Below are 21,265 nucleotides of genomic sequence, written 5' to 3'. Positions count from 1 at the left end.
TGGTTCGGGACTATTTAGAAAAACTGGATGTGCACAAGTCCATGGGGCCGGATGCGCTGCATCCCAGGGTGCTAGAGGAGTTGGCTGGTGAGATTGCAGAGCCATTAGCCATTATTTTTGAAAACTCATGGCGATCGGGGGAGGTCCCAGATGACTGGAAAAAGGCTAATGTAGTGCCCGTCTTTAAAAAAGGGAAGAAGGAGGATCCGGGGAACTACAGGCCAGTCAGCCTCACCTCAGTCCCTGGAAAAATCATGGAGCAGGTCCTCAAGGAATCAATTATGAAACATTTAGAGGAGAGGAAAGTGATCAGGAACAGTCAGCATGGATTCACGAAGGGGAAGTCGTGCCTGACTAACCTAATTGCCTTCTATGATGAGATAACTGGCTCTGTGGATGAGGGGAAAGCAGTGGATGTGTTATTCCTTGACTTTAGCAAAGCTTTTGATACGGTCTCCCACAGTATTCTTGCCGCCAAGTTAAAGAAGTATGGGCTGGATGAATGGACTGTAAGGTGGATAGAAAGCTGGCTAGATCGTCGGGCTCAACGGGTAGTGATCAATGGCTCCATGTCTAGTTGGCAGCCGGTTTCAAGCGGAGTGCCCCAAGGGTCGGTTCTGGGACTGGTTTTGTTTAATATCTTTATTAATGATCTGGAGGATGGTGTGGACTGCACTCTCAGCAAGTTTGCAGATAACACTAAACTAGGAGGCGTGGTAGATACACTAGAGGGTAGGGATCGGATACAGAGGGACCTAGACAAATTAGAGGATTGGGCCGAAAAAAACCTGATGAGGTTCAACAAGGACAAGTGCAGAGTCCTGCACTTAGGACGGAAGAATCCTATGCACTGCTACAGACTAGGGACCGAATGGCTAGGTAGCAGTTCTGCAGAAAAGGACCTAGGGGTCACAGTGGACGAGAAGCTGGATATGAGTCAGCAGTGTGCTCTTGTTGCCAAGAAGGCTAATGGCATTTTGGGCTGTATAAGTAGGGGCATTGCCAGCAGATCGAGGAACGTGATCGTTCCCCTTTATTCGACATTGGTGAGGCCTCATCTGGAATACTGTGTCCAGTTTTGGTCCCCACACTACAAGAAGGATGTGGAAAAATTGGAAAGAGTCCAGCGGAGGGCAACAAAAATGATTAGGGGTCTGGAGCACATGACTTATGAGGAGAGGCTGAGGGAACTGGGATTGTTTAGTCTCCAGAAGAGAAGAATGAGGGGGGATTTGAATGCAGCCTTCAACTACCTGAAGGGGGGTTCCAAAGAGGATGGAGCTCGGCTGTTCTCAGTGGTGGCAGATGACAGAACAAGGAGCAATGGTCTCAAGTTGCAGTGGGGGAGGTCTAGGTTGGATATCAGGAAAAACTATTTCACTAGGAGGGTGGTGAAACACTGGAATGCGTTACCTAGGGAAGTGGTGGAGTCTCCTTCCTTGGAGGTTTTTAAGGCCCGGCTTGACAAAGCCCTGGCTGGGATGATTTAGCTGGGAATTGGTCCTGCTTTGAGCAGGGGGTTGGACTAGATGACCTCTTGAGGTCCCTTCCAACTCTGATATTCTATGTTGTTTCATTCGGGCAACCAGGCCTTGTATTTCTTTGTTGCACTGTTTGCATTTTGCACGCATGCCTATCTTACCCACAGGTAGAGGAACTTAATTAAAATATTCCCAAACTGGGTCTCTAGTGAGAGAATGGTATGATAGATCTCAAATCAATGAAGGGTACACTCAGAAAGACCTCAAGACTTCTGGAATATGCTGCTCAAACAGTTTCACTCTTGTATCTCCAGACTTCTTCTCCTTGTCCAGATCTATTCCGCCCCCACCAATCTTCTATTCATTGAACTTTTTGAAACTTTGCACTTTTAGAGAGAGGCAAGGGATTGACTTTGTGTACACAAATTTGCAGAGGGACAATAGGGTTGAGGTCTGTTATTTCTCATCTCTCTCTCTCTTTTTTTTTTTTTTAAACATTTTTGCTGTTAACAAGCATGTTATCTCTGGAGATGCAAACCCACAGTTTGAGAACTGCAAAACTAAGCATCTCTGATGGAATCTTCTAGACTGATCACTGAGTCCCATTGGGTAGATAGAAAGATTAACCTTAATAATCTATACAGAAGCCCCTGGAACCCCATAAGATTGGGTCCCTAATCCGTGAGCTATTGCAGGGGTTCTCAAAGTGGGGGTCTGGACCCCTCAAGGGGTCGTGAGGTTATTACATGGGGGGTCGCGAGTTGTCAACCGCCACCCCAAACCCCGCTTTGCCTCCAGCGTTTATAATGGTGTTAAATATGTCAAAAAGTGTTTTTAATTTATAAGGGGGGGGGTAGGGGATTTAGGATGTGTCTTCACGGCAGAGTTAACTCAGGCGACTGGCACGCAGGTTAGCCTAGCCTAGCCCGGGCGTGAGCAGTCACACTGCAAAGTCATCCACAAGTTACTGTGTCCTCACTGGTGCTGCGCTACCTGGGGATGTCTGGGGCCACATCCCAGGGGTTTTGTGCTGCAGTACACTGAGCTGCTCTGCGGTTCTTCCCCAGTGAAGTAACTTGGGCCCATGGGGGAATTGTGGGAAGGCATTGGAGGACCATTGGCATTCGAGGGATGAGGCCTGCATCCCCACTGCCAAGTGGGCAGGTTATTAGCCCTAGTAAAAGCATCACCCAGGCTCTAGACCCAGCTAACCAGGTAGAAAGCACCACCAAATGGAGGTCAGGAGGCTTTATTGTGTCCAGAGGGGGTTGGGACAACCCCTGCGTAAGAGCCTGAGTTAACGCTGCAGTGAAGACAGCCCTTAGACACGTGTTACTTTAGTTTGGATAGAAGATGTCTCCATCCTCTGGGCTGCCTTGCAGGTCTCACCCCTGGGAAGGCAGCACTGTTCTCTCAGGGAGATCCAGGCCCCCCCATCTCCTACAGGCCTGTGTTCTCTGTTGCCTCCTCCCCCGTTATATGCAGTGGTCTGGTCCGGGGGGGACTCAGTTTGAGGGGGATGCCAGCTGGCCCCAGCTCAGATCTCCTGCCCTCTCATCCCCACCTCCACTAGATCCGTCGCTCCGTCCCATTCACTTCCCTGCGCTAGCCTGTCACAGGATGGGGTTCCCTCTTCCTGGATTCTTGCTGCCAGCAGTCCTCCGGCACACCAGCACGCAGCGCTTTGTGTGTAGTGTGCTTTAGATATGTTTGTTCCCCACAGCATAAGGCTTTTCCCCAAGCCTTTACCTATTACTAAGGGGGGGGCGGAGAATCTCCCTTCTCTGGCCTTCCTTACACCTTTCCTCCCCCTCCCCCTTCCTGCCTCTCCTTTTACTGGTTCCAGCTAATGAACTGAATCACCCCACTAATTAGTTAATCCCGTAGTACTTAAACTTAAACGTGGGGATGCTTCCTAAGTCCACACTCAGCCCTTGGGTACTCACACTCTGTCCTGTTGCCCCATAAGTAAAGAGCTGGTGGGAACTTGGTTTTCATGTGTTTCATGCCTATTTTCTGTTTATCACATCACAAGCTCCGTTGTTTGTGAAATCCAGGGCCTGGTCCACACTAACCCCCCACTTCGAACTAAGGTATGCAAATTCAGCTACGTTAATAACGTAGCTGAATTTGAAGTACCTTAGTTCGAACTTGCCGTGGGTCCAGACGCGGCAGGCAGGCTCCCCCGTCGATGCCGCGTACTCCTCTCGCCGAGCTGGAGCACCGGCGTCGACGGCGAGCACTTCCGGGATCGATCCCAGAAGATCGATTGCCTACCTCCGGGTCCGGCGGTAGGCAAAGTGTAGACCTACCCCAGGACAGCCACGAAAATAATAGAGGCTTATTGACTGCACTAACTGAGAGTTAAACAAATGGCTCGATCTCTGCCTAAAGGTCTGGGGAAAAGATTTCTGATGACAGAAGATTCTTTAATCTAGCAGGCAAAGGCATAGGAGAGCCAGCCGTTGGAAAATGAAGCTAGACAAAATTCAGACTAGAAATGAGGCACAATTTTTTTGAACCATAAGGGGAATGAACCATAGGAGCAGTTTACCTAGTAACATGGTGGATTCGCCATCAGCTGAACGCCTTAAGGCCTGGTCTACACTGGAGGGGGTGGGGTCGATGTAAGATACACAACTTCAGCTACAGGAGTAGCATAGCTGAAGTCGACATATCTTATTTTGACTTACCTCCCGTCCTCACGGCGCGGGATCAATGGTCGCGGCTCCCCTGTTGACTCCACTACCGCCGCTCCCCCGGTGGAGTTCCAGAGTCGATGGGAGCGCGTTCGGGGATCGATATATCGTGTCTAGACGAGACGCGATATATCGATCCCTGATAGATCGATTGCTACCCGCCGATCCGGCGGGTATTCTGGACGTACCCTAAGTGAAGGTTGGAGATCTCTCTGAAAGATGTGATCTAGTTCAACCGCAAGTTATGGGCTTGATGTAGAAATCACTGGGTGAGGTCCTCTGGCTTTTGTTATATAGGAGGTCAGACTAGATGGCCTTTAACTCTATAAATCTGGGGCAGGCTGCCCGTGTTGGGCGTTGGCGAGACCACGGCTGGCATATTGCAGTCCATTCAAGGCACCTTTCTACCAGGAAGATGCCAAAAAATAGGAAGATGGAGGGGGAGGGTTGTGCCGAGCCCAATGCGGTCCTTATCCATGACAGGCTCTAAGGTGCTAATGCAATACAAATAATAACCCATAATCATAATAGCCAAAGCCAGGAAGGAGCAGGAGGGTTTGACTTGTTAGGAAAGGCTAAAAGAGGAAAATATCTGTAGCTCGGCTAAGTGAAAACTGAGGTTCAGAGCAGAGGGAGGGATAGAATCCACCTAGCTGAAGAGTGCAAAGAGCAAGGCAGGAGAATGGGGTCAGTGGAATTGAATTAAACAAAGGAAAAATGCATCTGAATAGCAGGGAAAGCCCCTTCCGAGCAGTGAAGTCTGTTAGACCTTGTCTGCTCTGTGGATTTTTAGCATTTCTCTCTAGTAGTGCTGGTTCAGCTACACCCATTGCTAACAGGTACAGAATCTATTGTTTGTATCACAGTGGCCCCTAGAGGGCCCAGCTGAGATAAAGGCTCCGTGGTGCCAAGCACAATGCCGTACACGTGTTGTAGACAAGACACTAGAGTCTACCTTGTTTCACTGCAGATCCAACACACTTTCTGCAAAAGGTGTGTCGTAAATGGCTTGGCCCTTTCAGCTCGAGCAGCCCCCAGGTGATGGTGCTTGGCACCAAGAGGCAGTTTCTGCTCTCACTTGCACCTGGGGATGGCCCTGATCCCGCATGGTCCTCAAGCACCTGAGTTGTCTTGTTAAAGAATTGGCGCTGTTCATGAGCGAGTCACACGTGGGCTCGGATACCTTGCTAAATTAGGGCGTAAATCTGGAGCACCTCCACTGAAGTCAGTGGAGTGACTCTGGATTGACACCAGCGCAACGGAGAGAAGAATTTGATCCTTGATTTCATCCACAGGTTGATTTCCTAGTCTGGATAGGATGGTAGCTGGAGTTAGAGGGGTGTATGTGTGTGCGCTGGGGAAGGGGTGCACAGTGCCATTAGTGAAGACAAGGGTAACTCCAATTCTCAAGCCTAACCCTGCTTCCCATTCACCTTTTGTGGGTTTTTTTCCCCCTCTCTTCCTCTAGGAGATCTGCGACGACCCCTATCTCTTTGTGGATGGAATCAGTTCCCATGACTTGCACCAGGGCCAGGTCGGGAACTGCTGGTTCGTGGCAGCCTGCTCCTCTCTGGCCTCCCGGGAATCTCTGTGGCAGAAGGTAGGGAAGTCCTTGTGCTCGGTGAAGGCACCTTTGCAAAGCTTTGGTGTCACATGTTCTGGAAGTTAACAGGTCATCTACAGAATAATGTCTCCCATTGGAAAACGGTTTAAAATTATACACCTGATAAATAGCTCAGGCCTGATTCTCCTCACACTTAAATTGGTGTAAATCAGAAGTGACTCCACTGCTCTCTGTGTCACCACACCAGAGCTGATTCTTTGGGTCAGATCCTTAACTGGTGTAAATCAGTGTTTACATCACCTGAGGATTTTGGCCCTTTCTTTGTTTTCATGAATTAACACCAGAACCAAGCTCAAGTTGTACATTTAGGATGCAGATTTTACGCACACCAAATTTCAGGATATTTGGATCCAGGGGTTTGATTTGGCCCCATCTTTGTTTATATATAATCCCTCTCTCGTTATTTAAACTGCCCCCACCTCTGTAATATCTGAATTAATGCAGCTCAGACACCGTGGTCCTGGGCAGAATGCAGAGGTTCTCATGACAGTTTTAATTACATATGGGGATTCTATCCCCTGAGTTATTGTCAGGCACCCCATGGCTTGGAGCTGGGTGGGGGAAGATGTCTGGTTAACGTTACACAATCGCCTGTTGCTATATTTGAGCATCTACAAAGGATATGCGAGAGGAAGCTAAATCAGGGCTGAAGCTTGACTTAGGCTTTGTCTACACTAGCACTTTTGTTGGTAAAACGTTGTTGGTCAGGGGTGTGGAAAAACAGCCCCCCACCCCACGCCCGACTGACACAAGCTTCACCGACAAACGTGCCGGTGTAAATGCAGCTTACAGAAGGCTTTCCCAGATGCCGCGGCAGTAGGCAGCCAGTGGTGCCCTCTAGAGGTGTCAGACAGTAATGCCTGCCTTCACCTTGTCTCCCTGGGCTGCAATGCAATGCAATGCATTCCTGCCGCTCCTGCAGAATATTCCCTCCTCGCAGCGCTGTTTGCGAAAGCAGCCCCTGCTCTGTGGGTGGGATCGGGTGCTGCTGGGTGGCAGAGGGAACGCAGTGGCAAGCACAAGGTGGAATTTCGTGTGAGGCAGTTAAATTAATTTGAGAAAAATGGTATAACAGGAACGCTATGATGGAGGCAGTGAGGCATCTAGTGGCTTTTAAAACCTACAGAACTTGTAGAAAATAGCGAGTCCCCTCTACCCACAGTTCTGCCGCCTCTGCCATCTCCAAAACACATGCGCACATTGTCTCTGGGCACATTCCTCTACCCGCATCTCCTGTCCTGTATTGTTGCCTGGCAGAGAAACTTGGGGCAGGCTATACACGGAGTGTGTGTGGGTATGTGTGTAGGGTGAGATTTACACCCTGGAGCATGAGCTTTGATTATTCTCATTTTAGCTAGCTCCTGTATTACAGGCAGAGACGGATTAAGGTCTCCTGGGGCCCTGGGTTGGAGCAAGTGGGGGGGCTCCAGCGCCAGAACCATGGCCCTGCCCCACCCCTTCAGCCTGCGGTCCCACCCCTGTTCTCTCCCTCCCACCCCTTCTGCTGCAACCCCACCTCTGGTCCCACCCCATTCAGCCCCTTCCTCTATAGCCCCACCCATGCCCCCACCCTGTTCTGCCCCTTGCCTTGACTCCACCCCTGTTCTGCCCACAGCCCCACCCCATTCAGTCCCTTCCTCTATGGCCCCACCCATTCCACCCCTTCCCCGTGGCCCCGCTCGCTCTTTTCCATGCCCCGCCTCCCCACTGTGGCCCTGAGACTGGAGAAGCTCTGTACCCCCACTGTGATCTCAGGGATGTGGCAGGAAGCGAGAGCTCCTCTAGCCCTGGGGCCGTGGCGGGGAGACATTTTTCTGTGGGCCCCAAATTGGCCAGGGCCCCTGGGCATGAGCCCCGTTGGCCTGTGCAGTAGTCCGCCACTGATTACAGGAGTGCTGGTTATGATAAGAAGCTCATTAGCTGTGTTGCCTTCAGGAAGCCCTGTGCTGCTGCACTCTGCATTGCTGTTCTGTCTAAGGCTAGGTCTACACTACGGGGGGGAGGGGGGGGGTCAACCTAAGATACACAACTTCAGCTACGTGAATAGCGTAGCTGAAGTTGCGGATTTTAGGTCGACTTACCTGGCTGTGAGGACGGCGGCGAGTCAACCGCTGCCGCTCCGCCGTCGACTCCGCTTCCACCTCTTGCTGCAGTGGATTTCCGGAGTCGACGGCAGAGCGATCAGGGATCGATTTTATCTGTCTTCACTAGACGCAATAAGTCGATCCCCGATAAATCGATTGCTACCCGCCGATCCGGCGGGTAGTGAAGACATGCCCTAAGAGCCTCATCCAGTGTCCATTGAAGTCAAGTATTCCCATCAGCCTCTGTGGGGAGCGTTGGATCAGGCCCCACATTGCAGGCACATAAGCTGTAATGTTCCTGTCTTCCCTTTTGTGCTGCTAGTAACCAAGAAGCAGCACAACCCTGATATTTAGCTTTTAAAGCATGGTTAGCCTAATCAAACCTGCCTCCGCCTGTGGGCTGTGACCCTAGCCATCCAGTGGACTGAAGCTCCATATTGGGAATGTTTATTTGTTAAAGCATCCCTGCTTCCCCTCAGTGGGACCTCTGGCTGTCCAACAGATGCAGTCACTCTCTGGGTAATCAATGAGGCTTTTCTAAGCTTTTTCCCCTATTGCAGTGACAGTTCACTGCCTCTCAGGGTTTCTGTCTGTGTGATACAAGATTGGGCTTTTTTTTGTTGTTTTTTTAACTTTGAGGCTATTAAATGCAGTATACAAATTGCCTTCGCCACTCACCATTCGCTTCCGGCCCTGCCCAAAGAGCCGCCGATCTCGCAGAAGTAGTGACCATTAGAGAGCTAATTATTTCTGCTTGCCTATCTCATTGCTGCTTCTCCCCTGGCAATTGTGTTCTGTTTGTTCATAATTTTCCAAGCCCATAATTCTCAGGGGCTCCTGCCTGCCTCTTGTATCCTTTTTTTTTTTTTTTTAAGAGGAGTTGTGTTCAGGTCTGGGGCAAAGGCTAGAATCTTCTCCCCACACTCCTCTTTCTAGTCATCTGGAAAATGCAGCAGCATTGTACATCACCGGCCAAGAGCACGCTGCAGTACTGCTACTGATTCATAGATTTTAAGGCCAGAAGGGAGCATTAGATTATCTAGGGCAGGGGTGGACAAACTTTTTGGCTCAAGGGCCACATTTGGGAATGGAAATTGTGTGGCAGGCCATGAATGCTCACAAAATTGGGGTTGGGGTGCGGGCTCTGGTTGGGGGTGCGGACTCCAGGGTGGGACCAGAAATGAGGAGTTCAGGGTGTGCGAGGGGGCTCTGGGCAGGGGAGTGGGGTGTGGAGGTGAGGGCTCTGGCTGGGGGTGTGGGCTCTGGGGTAAGGGTGGGGATGAAGAGTTTGGGGTGTAGGAGGGTGCTCCGGGCAGGGACCGAGGGATTCAGAGGGTGGGAGGGGGATCTGGGAAGGGGTGCAGGCTCCGGCTGGGGGTGCAGGCTCTGGGGTGGGGCTGGGAATGAGGGGTTGGGGGTTCAGGAGGGTGCTCTGTGCTGGGATGGAGGGGTTTGAAGGGTGGGAGGGGGATCAGGGCTGGGGTTGGGGCGCAGGGAGAGGCTCAGGGATGCAGGCTCCAGGCGGCACTTACCTCAAGCAGCTCCCGCAAGCAGCGGCACGCCCCTTCTCCGGCTCCTACGTGAGGCACAACCTGGCGATTCTGCGTGCTGCCTCGTCCGCAGACACCGCCCCTGCAGCTCCCGTTGGCTGCAGTTCCCAGCCAATGGGAGCTGCAGGGGTGGCACTTGGGGTGGAAGCAGCGTGCAGAATGGAGGCCTGTGGCTGCCCCTACGCATAGGAGGTGGAGGGGGGCCATACTGCTGCTTCCGGGAGCCAGGTGGAGCGGTCCCCGACCCTGTTCCTCGGCTGGAGCTCCAGAGCAGGGCAAGCCTCAGACCCTGCTCCCCAGTGGGAGCTCGAGGGCTGGATTAAAATGGCTGCTGGGCTGGATCCGGCCCACGGGCAGTAGTTTGCCCACCCTTGATCTAGGCTGACCTCCTGTCTAGCATAGGCCAAAGCATTTCATCCAGCCATTCGTGTATGGAGCCAGTAACTTGTGTCTGACTAAGCAGATCTTCCAGAAAGACATCTAGTCTTGATCTGAAAACCATTGGTTTGCTCCAATGGTTAATCACCCTCACTGTTAAAAATGTGTGCCTTGTTTACTACTGTCAATTGAAGCTGAATTGTTTAGGCCCATACTGTAGAGTATTCTAATAAAAAAGGGAACGGATCAAACATTTGCTAAGGGCTCAGTGGGACACTCCATAAAAGGAGATGCTAACCCAAGCCATGCGTTGTTCTATTAGTGATCCTTGCCAAAGTAATTTTCATGAGAGCTCTGAAGTCCTTTGGTTCTTCAATTCAAGGGGCCGGCTTGCCTTGTCATCGATCCCAGTATTGGGGGAGAGGTTCTGGAGACCTATGTTGCTTTTCCTTCTCTGACCCCTAGCAGCACCATTTTACAGTTGGGCCTGCTGAGTTTAGCTGTCAGCACCCGCTGTCTCCAAATAACGGCAAGAGGCACATCCCGGGCTTACAGATCAAACTGCCCTGGCCAAAGGAACTGGCTGTGAAGATGAGGGGAGGCAGGAAGGTGCTGCAGCTGGAGTATAGGACTGGGAGCTAGGAGAGCTGCATTTTATAACTAGCTCTGCCTGGTCTGCTGTGTGACTTGGGGCAAATCAATTCACTTTTCTGTGCCTCAGTTTCCCCATCTATAAACTGGCTTGGCAATTTGGGTTTTTCATGGCAGCACAGAGCACTAACTACAGAGGTACCAAGCCAGATAGCACGTGACTTTTAAATGAGAAATTCACATGGGTCCAAACTGAAACACTGGATCTAAACCCTGCCCCCCAAACCTTGGGGCAGTTTCCTGTCCACACCCAGGTCTGACCACTATCACTCCGGCTGCCACCTGAATGGGCTGACCCAAACCCAGAATTGTAACACCATCCAAACTTTGAGACAGGTCAGATCAGACCCCAACCCTGTTGCAACTTGGGTCCTTCTCTACGAGTAAAGATCATTCTCATTTAGTGCTTCCGAAGGGATCGGGATCTTCATAGCGCTGCGAACACTTTAAGGGCTGTGATCTGCCCCTGTTACTTATGCTGAAACTCCAGGCTCCTGTTGAAATCAGCGCGGCTACAAGGTGCTGTTCAGCAGGGGTAAGGGGAATGGTTGTGTCTTCGGCTCTTTACACAGCGATAACAATGTGAACAAACCACATAAGTGCAGTTGGAGCTCCAGTAATTGTGTTTACTTAATATACACAACCATGCTAGGGCTCGCTACATCCATGCGGATTGACTTGTGACTGCTGCTAAAATATAAAATGCAGTGAGCCCCACTAGAGGGTTCACAGGCCATTTAAAGGAATACTGTTCCTCTATCCTTCAGTAACAGAATCTGTTTCTAACTGATTAATAATTACGCGAGTGCAAATATCAGAAAGGAAAGCACAGCCCGGACTTCTTCAAGCTCTTCCCTTCTTTGGTTTAGAAAGAGACCAGCCTCTGATTCTAGGGTTACCATATTTTAAGTGTCCAAAAAGAGGACGCTCCACGGGCCCCGGCCCCGCCCCAACTCCGCCCCCTCCCCTGAACGCTTCACCCCCTGCCCCTCCCACTCCCCTGCTTCCCGCGAACATTTGATTCGCGGGAAGCCTGAAGCAGCAGGCAAGCTGGGGTGGGGGGGGGCGCGAGGAGGCACGGCTCTGGCCCCGGCGTCTCCTGCCCGGCTTGGCTCAGGCCCCGCACCGCTGGACATGTCCGGGAAAATCCGGACGTATGGTAACCCTATCTGATTCAGACTCTCGGATAAGAGGAAATATGTTAACCTAGCCAATAAAGCTCACTGAAAGAATGGGGTAGGGATCTTGGGCCAGGTTCTGCGTTTACAATCCATTGATTGAGACCAGAACTGGGCCCAGCAGTAGCTTAGTTGAGGGTAAACGTGGGTAAACCCACTTCTCATTTGGGGATTATGGAGTTTAGTTTAGGTTAGTTTATCCACTTCTTTTTTTACCTGTACACCACTGTTCTCCAGGGTGTCCAGGGCTATATATGAGATAGGACCCAACGCTTCTATATTTTACCTGGCTTTGACAAGAGCATTAGATGGTGGTTTTCCACCCGGGCAAAGCTGGGGACAAATTCCTCTGAATTCCTCCGAGAGACACTGTACGTGTCCCAGGAGACTGGCTTTTCATGTTTTTCCCTTCCTCACAGCCCTTACCCCAGCCACCTGAGAGGCCTGTTATGGATATAATTGGGAAGCAGCTTCCGACTCAGGCTGATCTGCCTGGGTGGTTCACGTGCGTCATGTGCAAAGTGCCAGAAATCCCCCCGGGTTTCCTCCTAGCAGCGGATATGGCACCGCAGTGGCTAGGGCAGGCAGCAGCCTTTGGTCTTCCCTGAGCTGTGTACTGGGCGCGTCGCCTGCTGCCTCAACTCATCGGAGCGCGGCCATGATGAATGTTCGGTACCTCAGTGACCGCCCACAGCGCCTGTGGTAGCGGGTGGGATGGCAATGGGGCAGTTTGCTCGGACCAGGACTTTGGATCATACAGTTTGGCGGTCCTATCTGTAACTCACTCTCCCAGTCTCTTTCTGTCTAGAGCAAGGAATGCTGCATTCCCATCAATCACAATGGCTCCTATCCTGCAGCCCATACACCGGCAAAACTCACGCTAAACCCTGTGGGGCCAGATCACTAACAGGGGCACATAGGGGGCCTGCCCCACTCTCCTTAGACCTCGGAAGCCCCCCTCCTTGGGGTCAGGAGTCTGCAGCCGGCGTGGGGCAGGCATCAGGCAGCACGAGGAGAGTCAGTGCGGGCGGGGGTCTGCAGCCGGCGTGGGGCAGGCGTGGGGCAGCAGGAGGAGAATCAGTGTGGGCGGGGGTCTACAGCCGGCGTGGGGCAGCACGAGGAGAGTCAGTGCGGGCGGGGGTCTGCAGCCCGGCGTGGGGCAGCAGGAGGAGTCAGTGCGGGCGGGGGTCTGCAGCCCGGCGTGGGGCAGCAGGAGGAGTCAGTGCGGGCGGGGGTCTGCAGCCAGCGTGGGGCAGCACGAGGAGAGTCAGTGCGGGCGGGGGTCTGCAGGCGGCGGGCAGCATTCACTGGGGTTGGAGGGGTGGTGGTGTAGGATGCACATCTTCTCCGGAAGTCCTGCGGTGTTGCCTGACCAATGGGTTGGGTGTTACTTAGTGTTTCCAATTTAACGTGGTGGGGGTTGCCAGGGTTCAGCTGCCTCCTGATTGGCCACGGCCTGGCAGTTTGTTTGAGAGTGAGGCTCTCTGTGCATGCAGGAATGACGCTCGCACTTCGGGAAGGCCGTCTGAATTTGTCAGGGTTGTATTAGCACAATTAGCTAATCACAAACACTGTGACCTAGCAGAGCAGCCCGAGGGTAATCCAGCACTCAGATGCTCCCATCACCCTTTGAGGGGAGCCCCGTAGTAAGTGAATAACCCATGAGTGGTCCTTGGCCTGGTAGGTTCCCGGAAATCTCCCTGGGGTTCATTGGCCAAGTACCCACTTTTATAATGGGTTACGCTAACGCCCTCTATACCTCATGCATATGCAATAGGGATTTCAGCCTCTTTTCCTTATCTACCCTTCCTCCCCCTACTAATGTTGGGGGGCTCTTCTCCCATAGGTTACTAGGCCATTTACTTCAAGCTGATGCTCTTACTGTAAAATATCCAAAGCTGCTACAAACTGTTGTCTTGTGGTACCTGTCAGCTGTTCAGTAGCACTAGATGGAGCATTCTGACTGGTGGCATCTGTGATACAGGGTCACTGCTGTCTTGTGGCACCTTATGATAGAAGGTCACTTCCTGGTTAATTGCTTATGTTAAGTCTTTAGGCCTTAGGGCTCAGTTATCTTTGTCCTACAGCCTTAAGGCCTGTAGGTTTTTGAGTTATTGCCTTACTCCATAACTATAGGTCACCTAGCACAGGGGTTCGCAATCTTTTTCTTTCTGAGGCCCCTCCAACATGCTATAAAAACTCCACGGCCAACCAGTGCCACAATAAAGGGTTTTCTGCATATAAAAACCAGAGCCAGCGTTAGGGGGTAGCAAACAGGGCAATTGCCTGGAGCCCCACACCACAGGGCCCCCCCGCGAAGCTACATTGCTCAGGCTTCAGCTTCAGCCCCAGGTGGTTGGACTCAGGGTCTTGGGCTTCAGCCCCATGCAGTGGGATTTTGTCTTTCTGCCCTGGGCCCCAGCGAGTCTAATGCTGACCTGCTTGGTGGCCCGCCTGAAACCTGCTCATAGTCCCCCAGGGGGCCCCAGACCCCTGGTTGAGAACCACTGACCTAGCATATGTCTATATATCTATATGGGCTACATCAGAAAAATCAGCCTGTGACTGCATTCGCTCTTCTGTTGATTCTCTCTGTGCCTTCCAAGGGAGTGTGTTCAGGGGCAGATGCCGCTGGGGAAAACCTTGGTAGAGGAGCCAGGGATCCCAGAGCTGGTACCGGGCTCCCCCGGGGTGTGGGCTCAGAACCACTGGCTGTTCCATGAGGAGGAATCGGGGGCAAATCCTGTGCCCCAGTGGAATGATCCAAGTTAAAACTCCACGAGGGGATGCTATGGAGTCTCTGCCCTCCAAGTCCTCTCCCCAGCCACCATATCCCCAGGAGTGGTAATCCAGACTCATGAAGGTTGCATCCATGTAGGTAGCTGAGAGCAGAACTTGACTCAGTGGAAGTTTGGACTGTGTAATGAGCACAGGATTTGGCTTTGCCAACATTTCAAAGTCCTGCAGGGGAACCCCTCTCCCACCTTGTGTACTGGCATGGCTGCTCCGGTCCTCCTGCCCTTGCCACGCGTGTTGGACTGACGGGTTAGTAGGTAAAAGATCCATTACAGTTCAGAACATGCCCCGCTAGGTCCCTGTGACTAGCACCGGGAGCTCAGCTACTGAACGTTCTCCAGGGTCGCTGAATACATTTTTAACTTTAAAGCCCTTGGGCAGAAGGGAAAATTGTTCCTAAAGGTGCTTATGAGCCAGTAAACAAGCTTAGGACAGCGGGAAGGCGTGGGGCTATTATTAGACCTCACTTGTTCCTTGCTGTGGTGCCATCACCATGTCCCTCTGTGCAGCCCTTAGCAACCTCGGTGCTGATCTCGCCAAGCTCGGGTCAATCCCTGGCATTCACCGTGAAACGACCCTGACTGAGTTCCTGGTCTCTGTCGCTTTTTGCACTGAGAGGAGCTCTCAATACCTGTTCAGGAGCCCGTTGCTTCAGGACATGACCCGAGCACGTGTGTCTTCTGGAGGGTGACACAGTGGTGACCCCATGAAATCATGCCCTCGAGGGATGACGTTGTGTGGCTGTGTGTCATTGCTGGGCTGTTGCGAGTTGATGCGACAATGCAGCCTTGTGCTGTGTTGCCCTAGGATAATGACTATACCTCATGTTTATGCAGCACCTTTTATTTCATGCTCCCGAAGTAGTTTCCGAACGTTAAGTCCCACAACACCCCTATAAGCAGAGGTCACAGTGAGTCAGCGGCAGATCTGGGAATAGAAGAACCCAGGAGTCCTGACCCCCAGTCCAGTGCTGCAACCATTAGAGCAGGGGTGGGCAAACTTTTTGGCCTGAGGGCCACATTGGAGTTGCGCAACTGTATGGAGGGCCAGGTAGGGAAGGCTGTGCCTCTCCAAACAGCCTGGCTCCTGCCCCCTACCCACCCCCTCCCACTTCCCGCCCCCTGACTGCCCCCCTCAGAACCCTCCACCCATCCAACCCCCCTTCTCCCTGTCCCCTGACTGCCCCGACCCCTATCCACACCCCCACCACCTGACAGCCCCCCTGGGACTCCCACCCCCTAGCCAACCATCCTCTGCTCCTCGTCCCCTGACCAGCCCCTCCCAGGGCCCCCCGTCCCTAACTGCCCCCGGGATCCCACCCCCTTGCCCAACCTCCCCCGCTCCCCGCCCCCTTACCAGCAGCAGCTCGCAGCTGTGACACCCGGCCAGAGCCAGCTGCTCTTCCCACGCTGCCCAGCGGAAGCGGCAGTCCAGAGCGTGGCCCATGTGGCTGTGGGGGAGGAGGGAACAACGGGGAAGGGGCCAGGGACTAGGCTCCCCGGCCAGGAGCTCAGGGGCCGGGCAGGACGGTCCCGTGGGCCGGATGTGGCCCGCTGGCCGTAGTTTGCCCACGTCTGCACTAGAGACACACTCTGATCATCTAAATGCAGGACCCCGTGATTGTCCTCCAAGGTGGCAGGACAGACCCATAGAACTCGGGCCTATCCCATGATACTCTGAGAACCGTGGATGTAAATACACCTCTACCCCGATATAATGCGGTCCGATATAACGCGAATTCGGCTATAATGGGGTAAAGCCATGCTGCAGGGGACGGGGTTGCTTTACCTCGTTGTATCTGAATTTGTGTTACCACAAGTGGTTCCTCTGCGCCTGCTCGGTACTTGCTGCGGCCCTCCCTGGGGCTCTCCCGCTCCAGCTCACCTCCACTCCGCCTCCTCCCACAAGTGCGCCACAGCTCCGCTTCTCCTCCCTCCCAGGCTTGCTGCGCCAATCAGCTCATGGGAGGAGGCGGAGCGGAGGTGAGCTGGGGCAGGGGGGCCGCAGCAAGTAAGGGGGGGAGGGGGCAAAGAGGAACCACTCCCCGCCCCAGCTCACCTCCTCTCTGCCGCCGCCTCCTCCCACAAGCACACCGCTCAGCTCCACTTCTCCTCCCTCTGGCGTGGCCAGCCTGGGAGGGAGAGGGGAGAAGCGGAGCTGTGGTGCGCTCGTGGGAGGAGGCGGAATGGAGGTGTGCTGGGGCAAGGGGCCCCGGGGAGGGCCGCAGCAAGTAATGGGGGGCGCAGAGGAACCGCTCCAGCTCATCTCCGCCTCCTCCCCTGAGCGCTCCGCCACTGTTCCGCATCTCCCCCCTCGCATCCCCCCCAGGATTGCTGGGCCAACAGCTGATTGGTGCGGCAAGCCTGGAAGGGAGGGAGGGAGACGCGGAGCGGCGGCGATGGGCTCAGGGAGGAGGCGGAGGTGAGCTGGGGCGGGGAGCAGTTCCTCTCCCTACCCCGATATAACGTGGTCTCACCTATAACACGGTGAGATTTTTTTGGCTCCTGAGGACCGCGTTAAATCGGGGTAGAGGTGTACTTCCAGCCCAGTTGTAGCTCTTAGCCATTGCTCTACGTTGTGGGATGGTTTTGAGTTGTCCCACCCTAGCAGGGGCCCTGGGAGGTTTTATCTCTCACAGGGAGCCAGTGCCTTCAGGACCTTCACAGCAGCTGTAAGGGGGAGTGTGCCCACCCCACTGCTAGACCCCTTCAGTACCATCATGCCTCTGGGCAGAGCCACTTCCTCTGCCCCCTTAGCGGGGCTAGCAGGAAGTAGCCTTTGTGCTCAGGACGCGATCCTTGCAGAGAGGTTCCCTGTGGCCACCTGCCTCTGCAGCGGCTGGGCACAGCCTGGCCCCTAAGATGGTTGCCCTGAGAGAGCAGGTGGCCCTTGGAGCTGCTTCACCTGTGTGTCCTGCTGCCCAGCTCTGTAACATGGTGGCCCCGCTGCAAGAGGCCTCATTTAAATACAAACAACTGTGCTCTGGCTTGCATGGGAGCGGTTGTCAAGGAGGTTGTCAGGGAGGCTGACATCAGAGATCCCGTCCCTATAGATTATTGTACAGTGGCAGGATCTGTTCCTCATCTGCAAATGAGACAAGAGGGCACCCAGAGGAAACCCTGAGGGCACTTTGCGTCATTGACCCAGGTTGCCTAGCACCGCTGGGACTGGGGAGGGAGGGCCGATTGGCTTCGGGTTTGCATTTTCCCAGGGTGGCCTGTTGGAGAGCCAAACAGTGCTGAGAACTGAGCCGGGGAGGAGAGAGGCAGAGGCGATGGCTGGCGACACGTCTGAGCTTGAACTCCCCTTCGTCCAGGACGTCCAGCTCACCAAGTGCATGCGGCTGCGGGCGCAGAGCCTCCAGCAGAGGAACGAACGGCCTCAGGATGGCGAGAAGCTGCTGCGGCCCAACGAGTACATCTACCGGGTGGATTTCGTCCGGCAGCACAACCTGCACTTCCTGCGCTGGAAGATCCAGATGGAGAAAGCAGGGAAGTTAATGGTGACGGGCACCTCCCAGCACTGGACGCCCGACCTCACCAACCTCATGAACAGGCAGCTGCTGGAGCCGGTGGGCATCTTTTGGAAGAAGCCAGGGACCAAGGAAATGGAGTGTAACGAGGCAGATGCCCAGGAGTTTGGGGAGAGGCTGATGGAGCTGGCCAAGATCCGCAAGGTGATGTACTTCCTCCTCTCCTTCACCGATGGCCTCGACCCAGCCCACCTCAAGTGCTCCGTAGTGTTCAAAGCCTGATCTGTACCATCCTGGGCAGATCCCTCACCTCTTGCCCCCAACCGTGTCTCTCTTCATGTTTCTTTCTCTTCGCTTCGATTCAGTGATTGGTCATTTCTTTTAAAGGGACAGCACAACAAAATCTGCCCTGTTGATTTGCAGCCGGCAGTCATGGTTTGAGAATAGCCAAGTGACTATAACGCTGCCCCGGCTGCCCTCCACTGTCCCGGGAGACTTTCCCCAACAGGTTGTGTCTTGTGGCTGAATGGATGGAGAGGACGGTTGCTTTAGTAGCCTAGAACGCAGTATTGCATGCTAGTTAATTCAGCTGTGCAAGGCGAGCTGTTTGACTAGCAGCCTGCTGAGATGGGGCCGAGCTGGCTTGGAAGCTGTGGGGCTGCCTTGATAAACCCGACCAACTGCCTTACATAGACGTTAAGGGTCCAGTGGAAATATCAAGGATCTCTACCGCACATCGTCGTGTGGCGTAAGGGAGGTGACACAGACCGGCGCTTTGAGCTCCACTCTCAAGGCCATCATTTTCAAAAGTGTCTGGAGCTGTGGAGCCCAGCACCTCTGAAAATTATGCCCCAGAGAGTCTCGAGGTGCCCCTCATGCCCTCACCTAATGCATCGGAAATCAATGGCCACTTTTGCAAATTTCAGGCCTGCTGGTCAAACCCCAGTGAGGACTTCAGGCTTTGGACTGATGTTAGTGTCAGCAGCTTGTCTGTTCCCTGCTGCACAGCGAGTAACTCTCACAGTGCATTTGCCTTGCTGTGGTACAAATTGAACTCGGGGACAATGTGCTGCCTGGGGATGTTAGGTATTGAAAACAGTTGGAAGGTCAATCTGCTACAGGGTGCCGAGCTAGGAAAGTTATAGGGGCAGAGCAAAGGTTTCTGAGCAGAGTTTAACCCTTTGTAGCTCTGAGCCAGATGCGAGTCTTCTGCAGCGCTCTTCCTTTGTAGAGTACAGTACAGGTATGTGATCTCTCCAAGCTCACATAGAAATATATTGATTATTAATGATTTACCTAGGGCTGTAAGCTTGTCCAGTGCTTTACAAGCGATAGAATAAAACTTCCCTCACACCAAAGAGCTTACAACCTAAGGGACTGTTACTGCTAACACTTCCTGCCCTGCATAGAGCTTTGTAGGGGATGTCGCCACATGCACCGTGGTCTGGTGTATAGGCTACATGGGTGGAAGCTGGAGACCTGGATTCTCTTCACAGTACTACCATTTTGCGGCTTGATGTGTGAATTTGAACAAGTCACTGAACTGCTCCGTGCCTCAGTTTCCCCTCTGGGAAAGAGGTGATGATATGGACCCTATTTTGTAAAGCAGTTTAAGAGCCACAGATGAAAAGTGCTATGGAAATGCTAAGTACATGCTACTCTTTGTCTCATGGTCCTGAACAGGATTACACCTGAGAGTGTTTGTAGGACAAAGCACTGGTTGTTCCGGAGGTATATATTATGTCATTGCATGAAAAACAAACCCACCTCAGCTCAGTTCTCAAGCTTTGATCTCACCCACAGTTCATCCTTATTTTTATAGCTGATCTATACAAGCGTCCCCGTGCAGGGGATGGGGAAAGCTCATTTCTTTGCCAAAGAGAGACTCTGAACTGCAAGGCGACTGTGGAAGCGGCTGGTGTGGCAGCCACTGCGTACTCAGCAGTGATGTGGGGCAGGAAGGCAGGCAAATGTGCTGGAGAGTCACGCAAGCTGGTGAGACCACATCAGTCATGTGCGGAAGAGAGCTCTCTTAACTGCGGTACCAGGGTAACACGGGTCTCTCCAGGAGAAAATAACATGGCAGGTGCATTCTTCTGTGCTGTCACTTTTATTTGTTCGCTCTCTCTGTCTTTGTTTAGAGCCGTTCCCTGAAGAAATGAGACACCCGGTGATCAGGAGTAGAAGTTTTTCCTATTCCCTTTTGTCACAAAATGTAGCAACTTTGGGCCAGATTTTGCTCTGGGATTTTAACAGCAACCTTCCACTGAAACCACCCACACACATCCCAGAGCATAGTTTGGCTCCTGGCCTGAAATGCCACATGGGCCAATCAGACTGTCCCAGCTCTAGCCATTACCGAAATCGCTGTTACGAGTCGTCAGGACACTTTAATGGTAATTCATTGCTTGTGTCTCACCGCCTGTGTCGAGTTCATGCTGCGCTTATCCTGCTGGGTATGTATTTGTGTACAATGGAAAATAAAAGCCCTTGAGGAATGAGGTTGGATGCGTCTCCCTCTGACCTAAAATGCCCTGGTCTTGCACACAATAAAGGAGAACCCATCAATCTTCACCCCATGATTTTTAGGTGTCTTCTCCCATACACACACACTGCAAAGCTTAAGCTCTGTAAAACGTAATAACTTGGTTCCTGGAGTGAGCTGCGTAGCTGGATATTTAGCTCCACATGTAGCTTTCGAGTGAGAGAGAGAATGTTCAGATTCCTCGGTGTATCTCAGATCCACATCACACGTAAGTCGGTTTCGGGGATGGGATGTTAGCCAATCTCCATGCCCCTGGAGCAGTACCAGTGTCCACTAGCCAAGGGTCTGGCCTCATTACTGAAACTGACCTTCTGCACAGGGGTGAGCAGAAAGTCCCGAGGGCCCCTTTATCCTCAGAAAATGGCTTAAGTGATGCACCAGCTTTTCTGCACAGAGATGGGCTTCACCGGGTTTGTATGTAGTCTTATGACAGGCACAGCTTGGGTCTCCCTCCTTCGGAGTTGGGGAACCCCCCCCCCTGGAGAGAGCCCCGCTCTCAGCCTCCTGTTAGGAAATGACATTCCTGAGTTCTCCCCACCCAGGACCATTCTTCCCCGTCACAGATGCCTCGATTCTTAATTGGCATTTACTGTTTAAAAAAACAACAACCAAACAATTCCCCAAGCTCTCCTGAAAATCAGACCCGGAGCTGTGTGGTTATTGGGCCTCTGCTTTCCTTCGTTGGAGCCCTTTGTCAGTCATTCCCCCCACAATGTGTGTTGCGTTGTTGGAGTCTGGGGGCTCCTTGAATCGAGGCACAGAGATGAGCTCCTACAGCACCCACTCATTCCCACAGTCCTGTCCCAG

General features: G+C 52.9%; 2 protein-coding genes across 3 annotated transcripts in view; both read left to right on the top strand.

Annotated features, from left to right (window-relative positions):
* Positions 1 to 21,265, top strand: part of CAPN5 (calpain 5) — a 128,881-nt gene that overhangs the window by 73,484 nt on the left and 34,132 nt on the right. For both annotated transcript variants that reach the window (XM_065581745.1, XM_065581746.1), the window contains one exon: positions 5,649 to 5,780. In XM_065581745.1, the coding sequence (XP_065437817.1) occupies positions 5,649 to 5,780 (132 nt within the window). The remainder of the gene's footprint in view (positions 1 to 5,648; positions 5,781 to 21,265) is intronic.
* OMP (olfactory marker protein) lies at positions 16,508 to 20,412 on the top strand. The gene has a single exon (XM_024108945.3). It carries the CDS (start codon positions 17,716 to 17,718, stop codon positions 18,193 to 18,195), a length of 480 nt encoding a protein of 159 aa, XP_023964713.2. The 5' UTR covers positions 16,508 to 17,715; the 3' UTR covers positions 18,196 to 20,412.

Source organism: Chrysemys picta, chromosome 1, assembly GCF_011386835.1.
Source record: "Chrysemys picta bellii isolate R12L10 chromosome 1, ASM1138683v2, whole genome shotgun sequence".
In the NCBI taxonomy this organism is placed as follows: Eukaryota; Metazoa; Chordata; order Testudines; family Emydidae; genus Chrysemys; species Chrysemys picta.
Note: the sequence above shows the minus strand (reverse complement) of the source record. Positions and strands in the feature narration are given on the sequence as shown.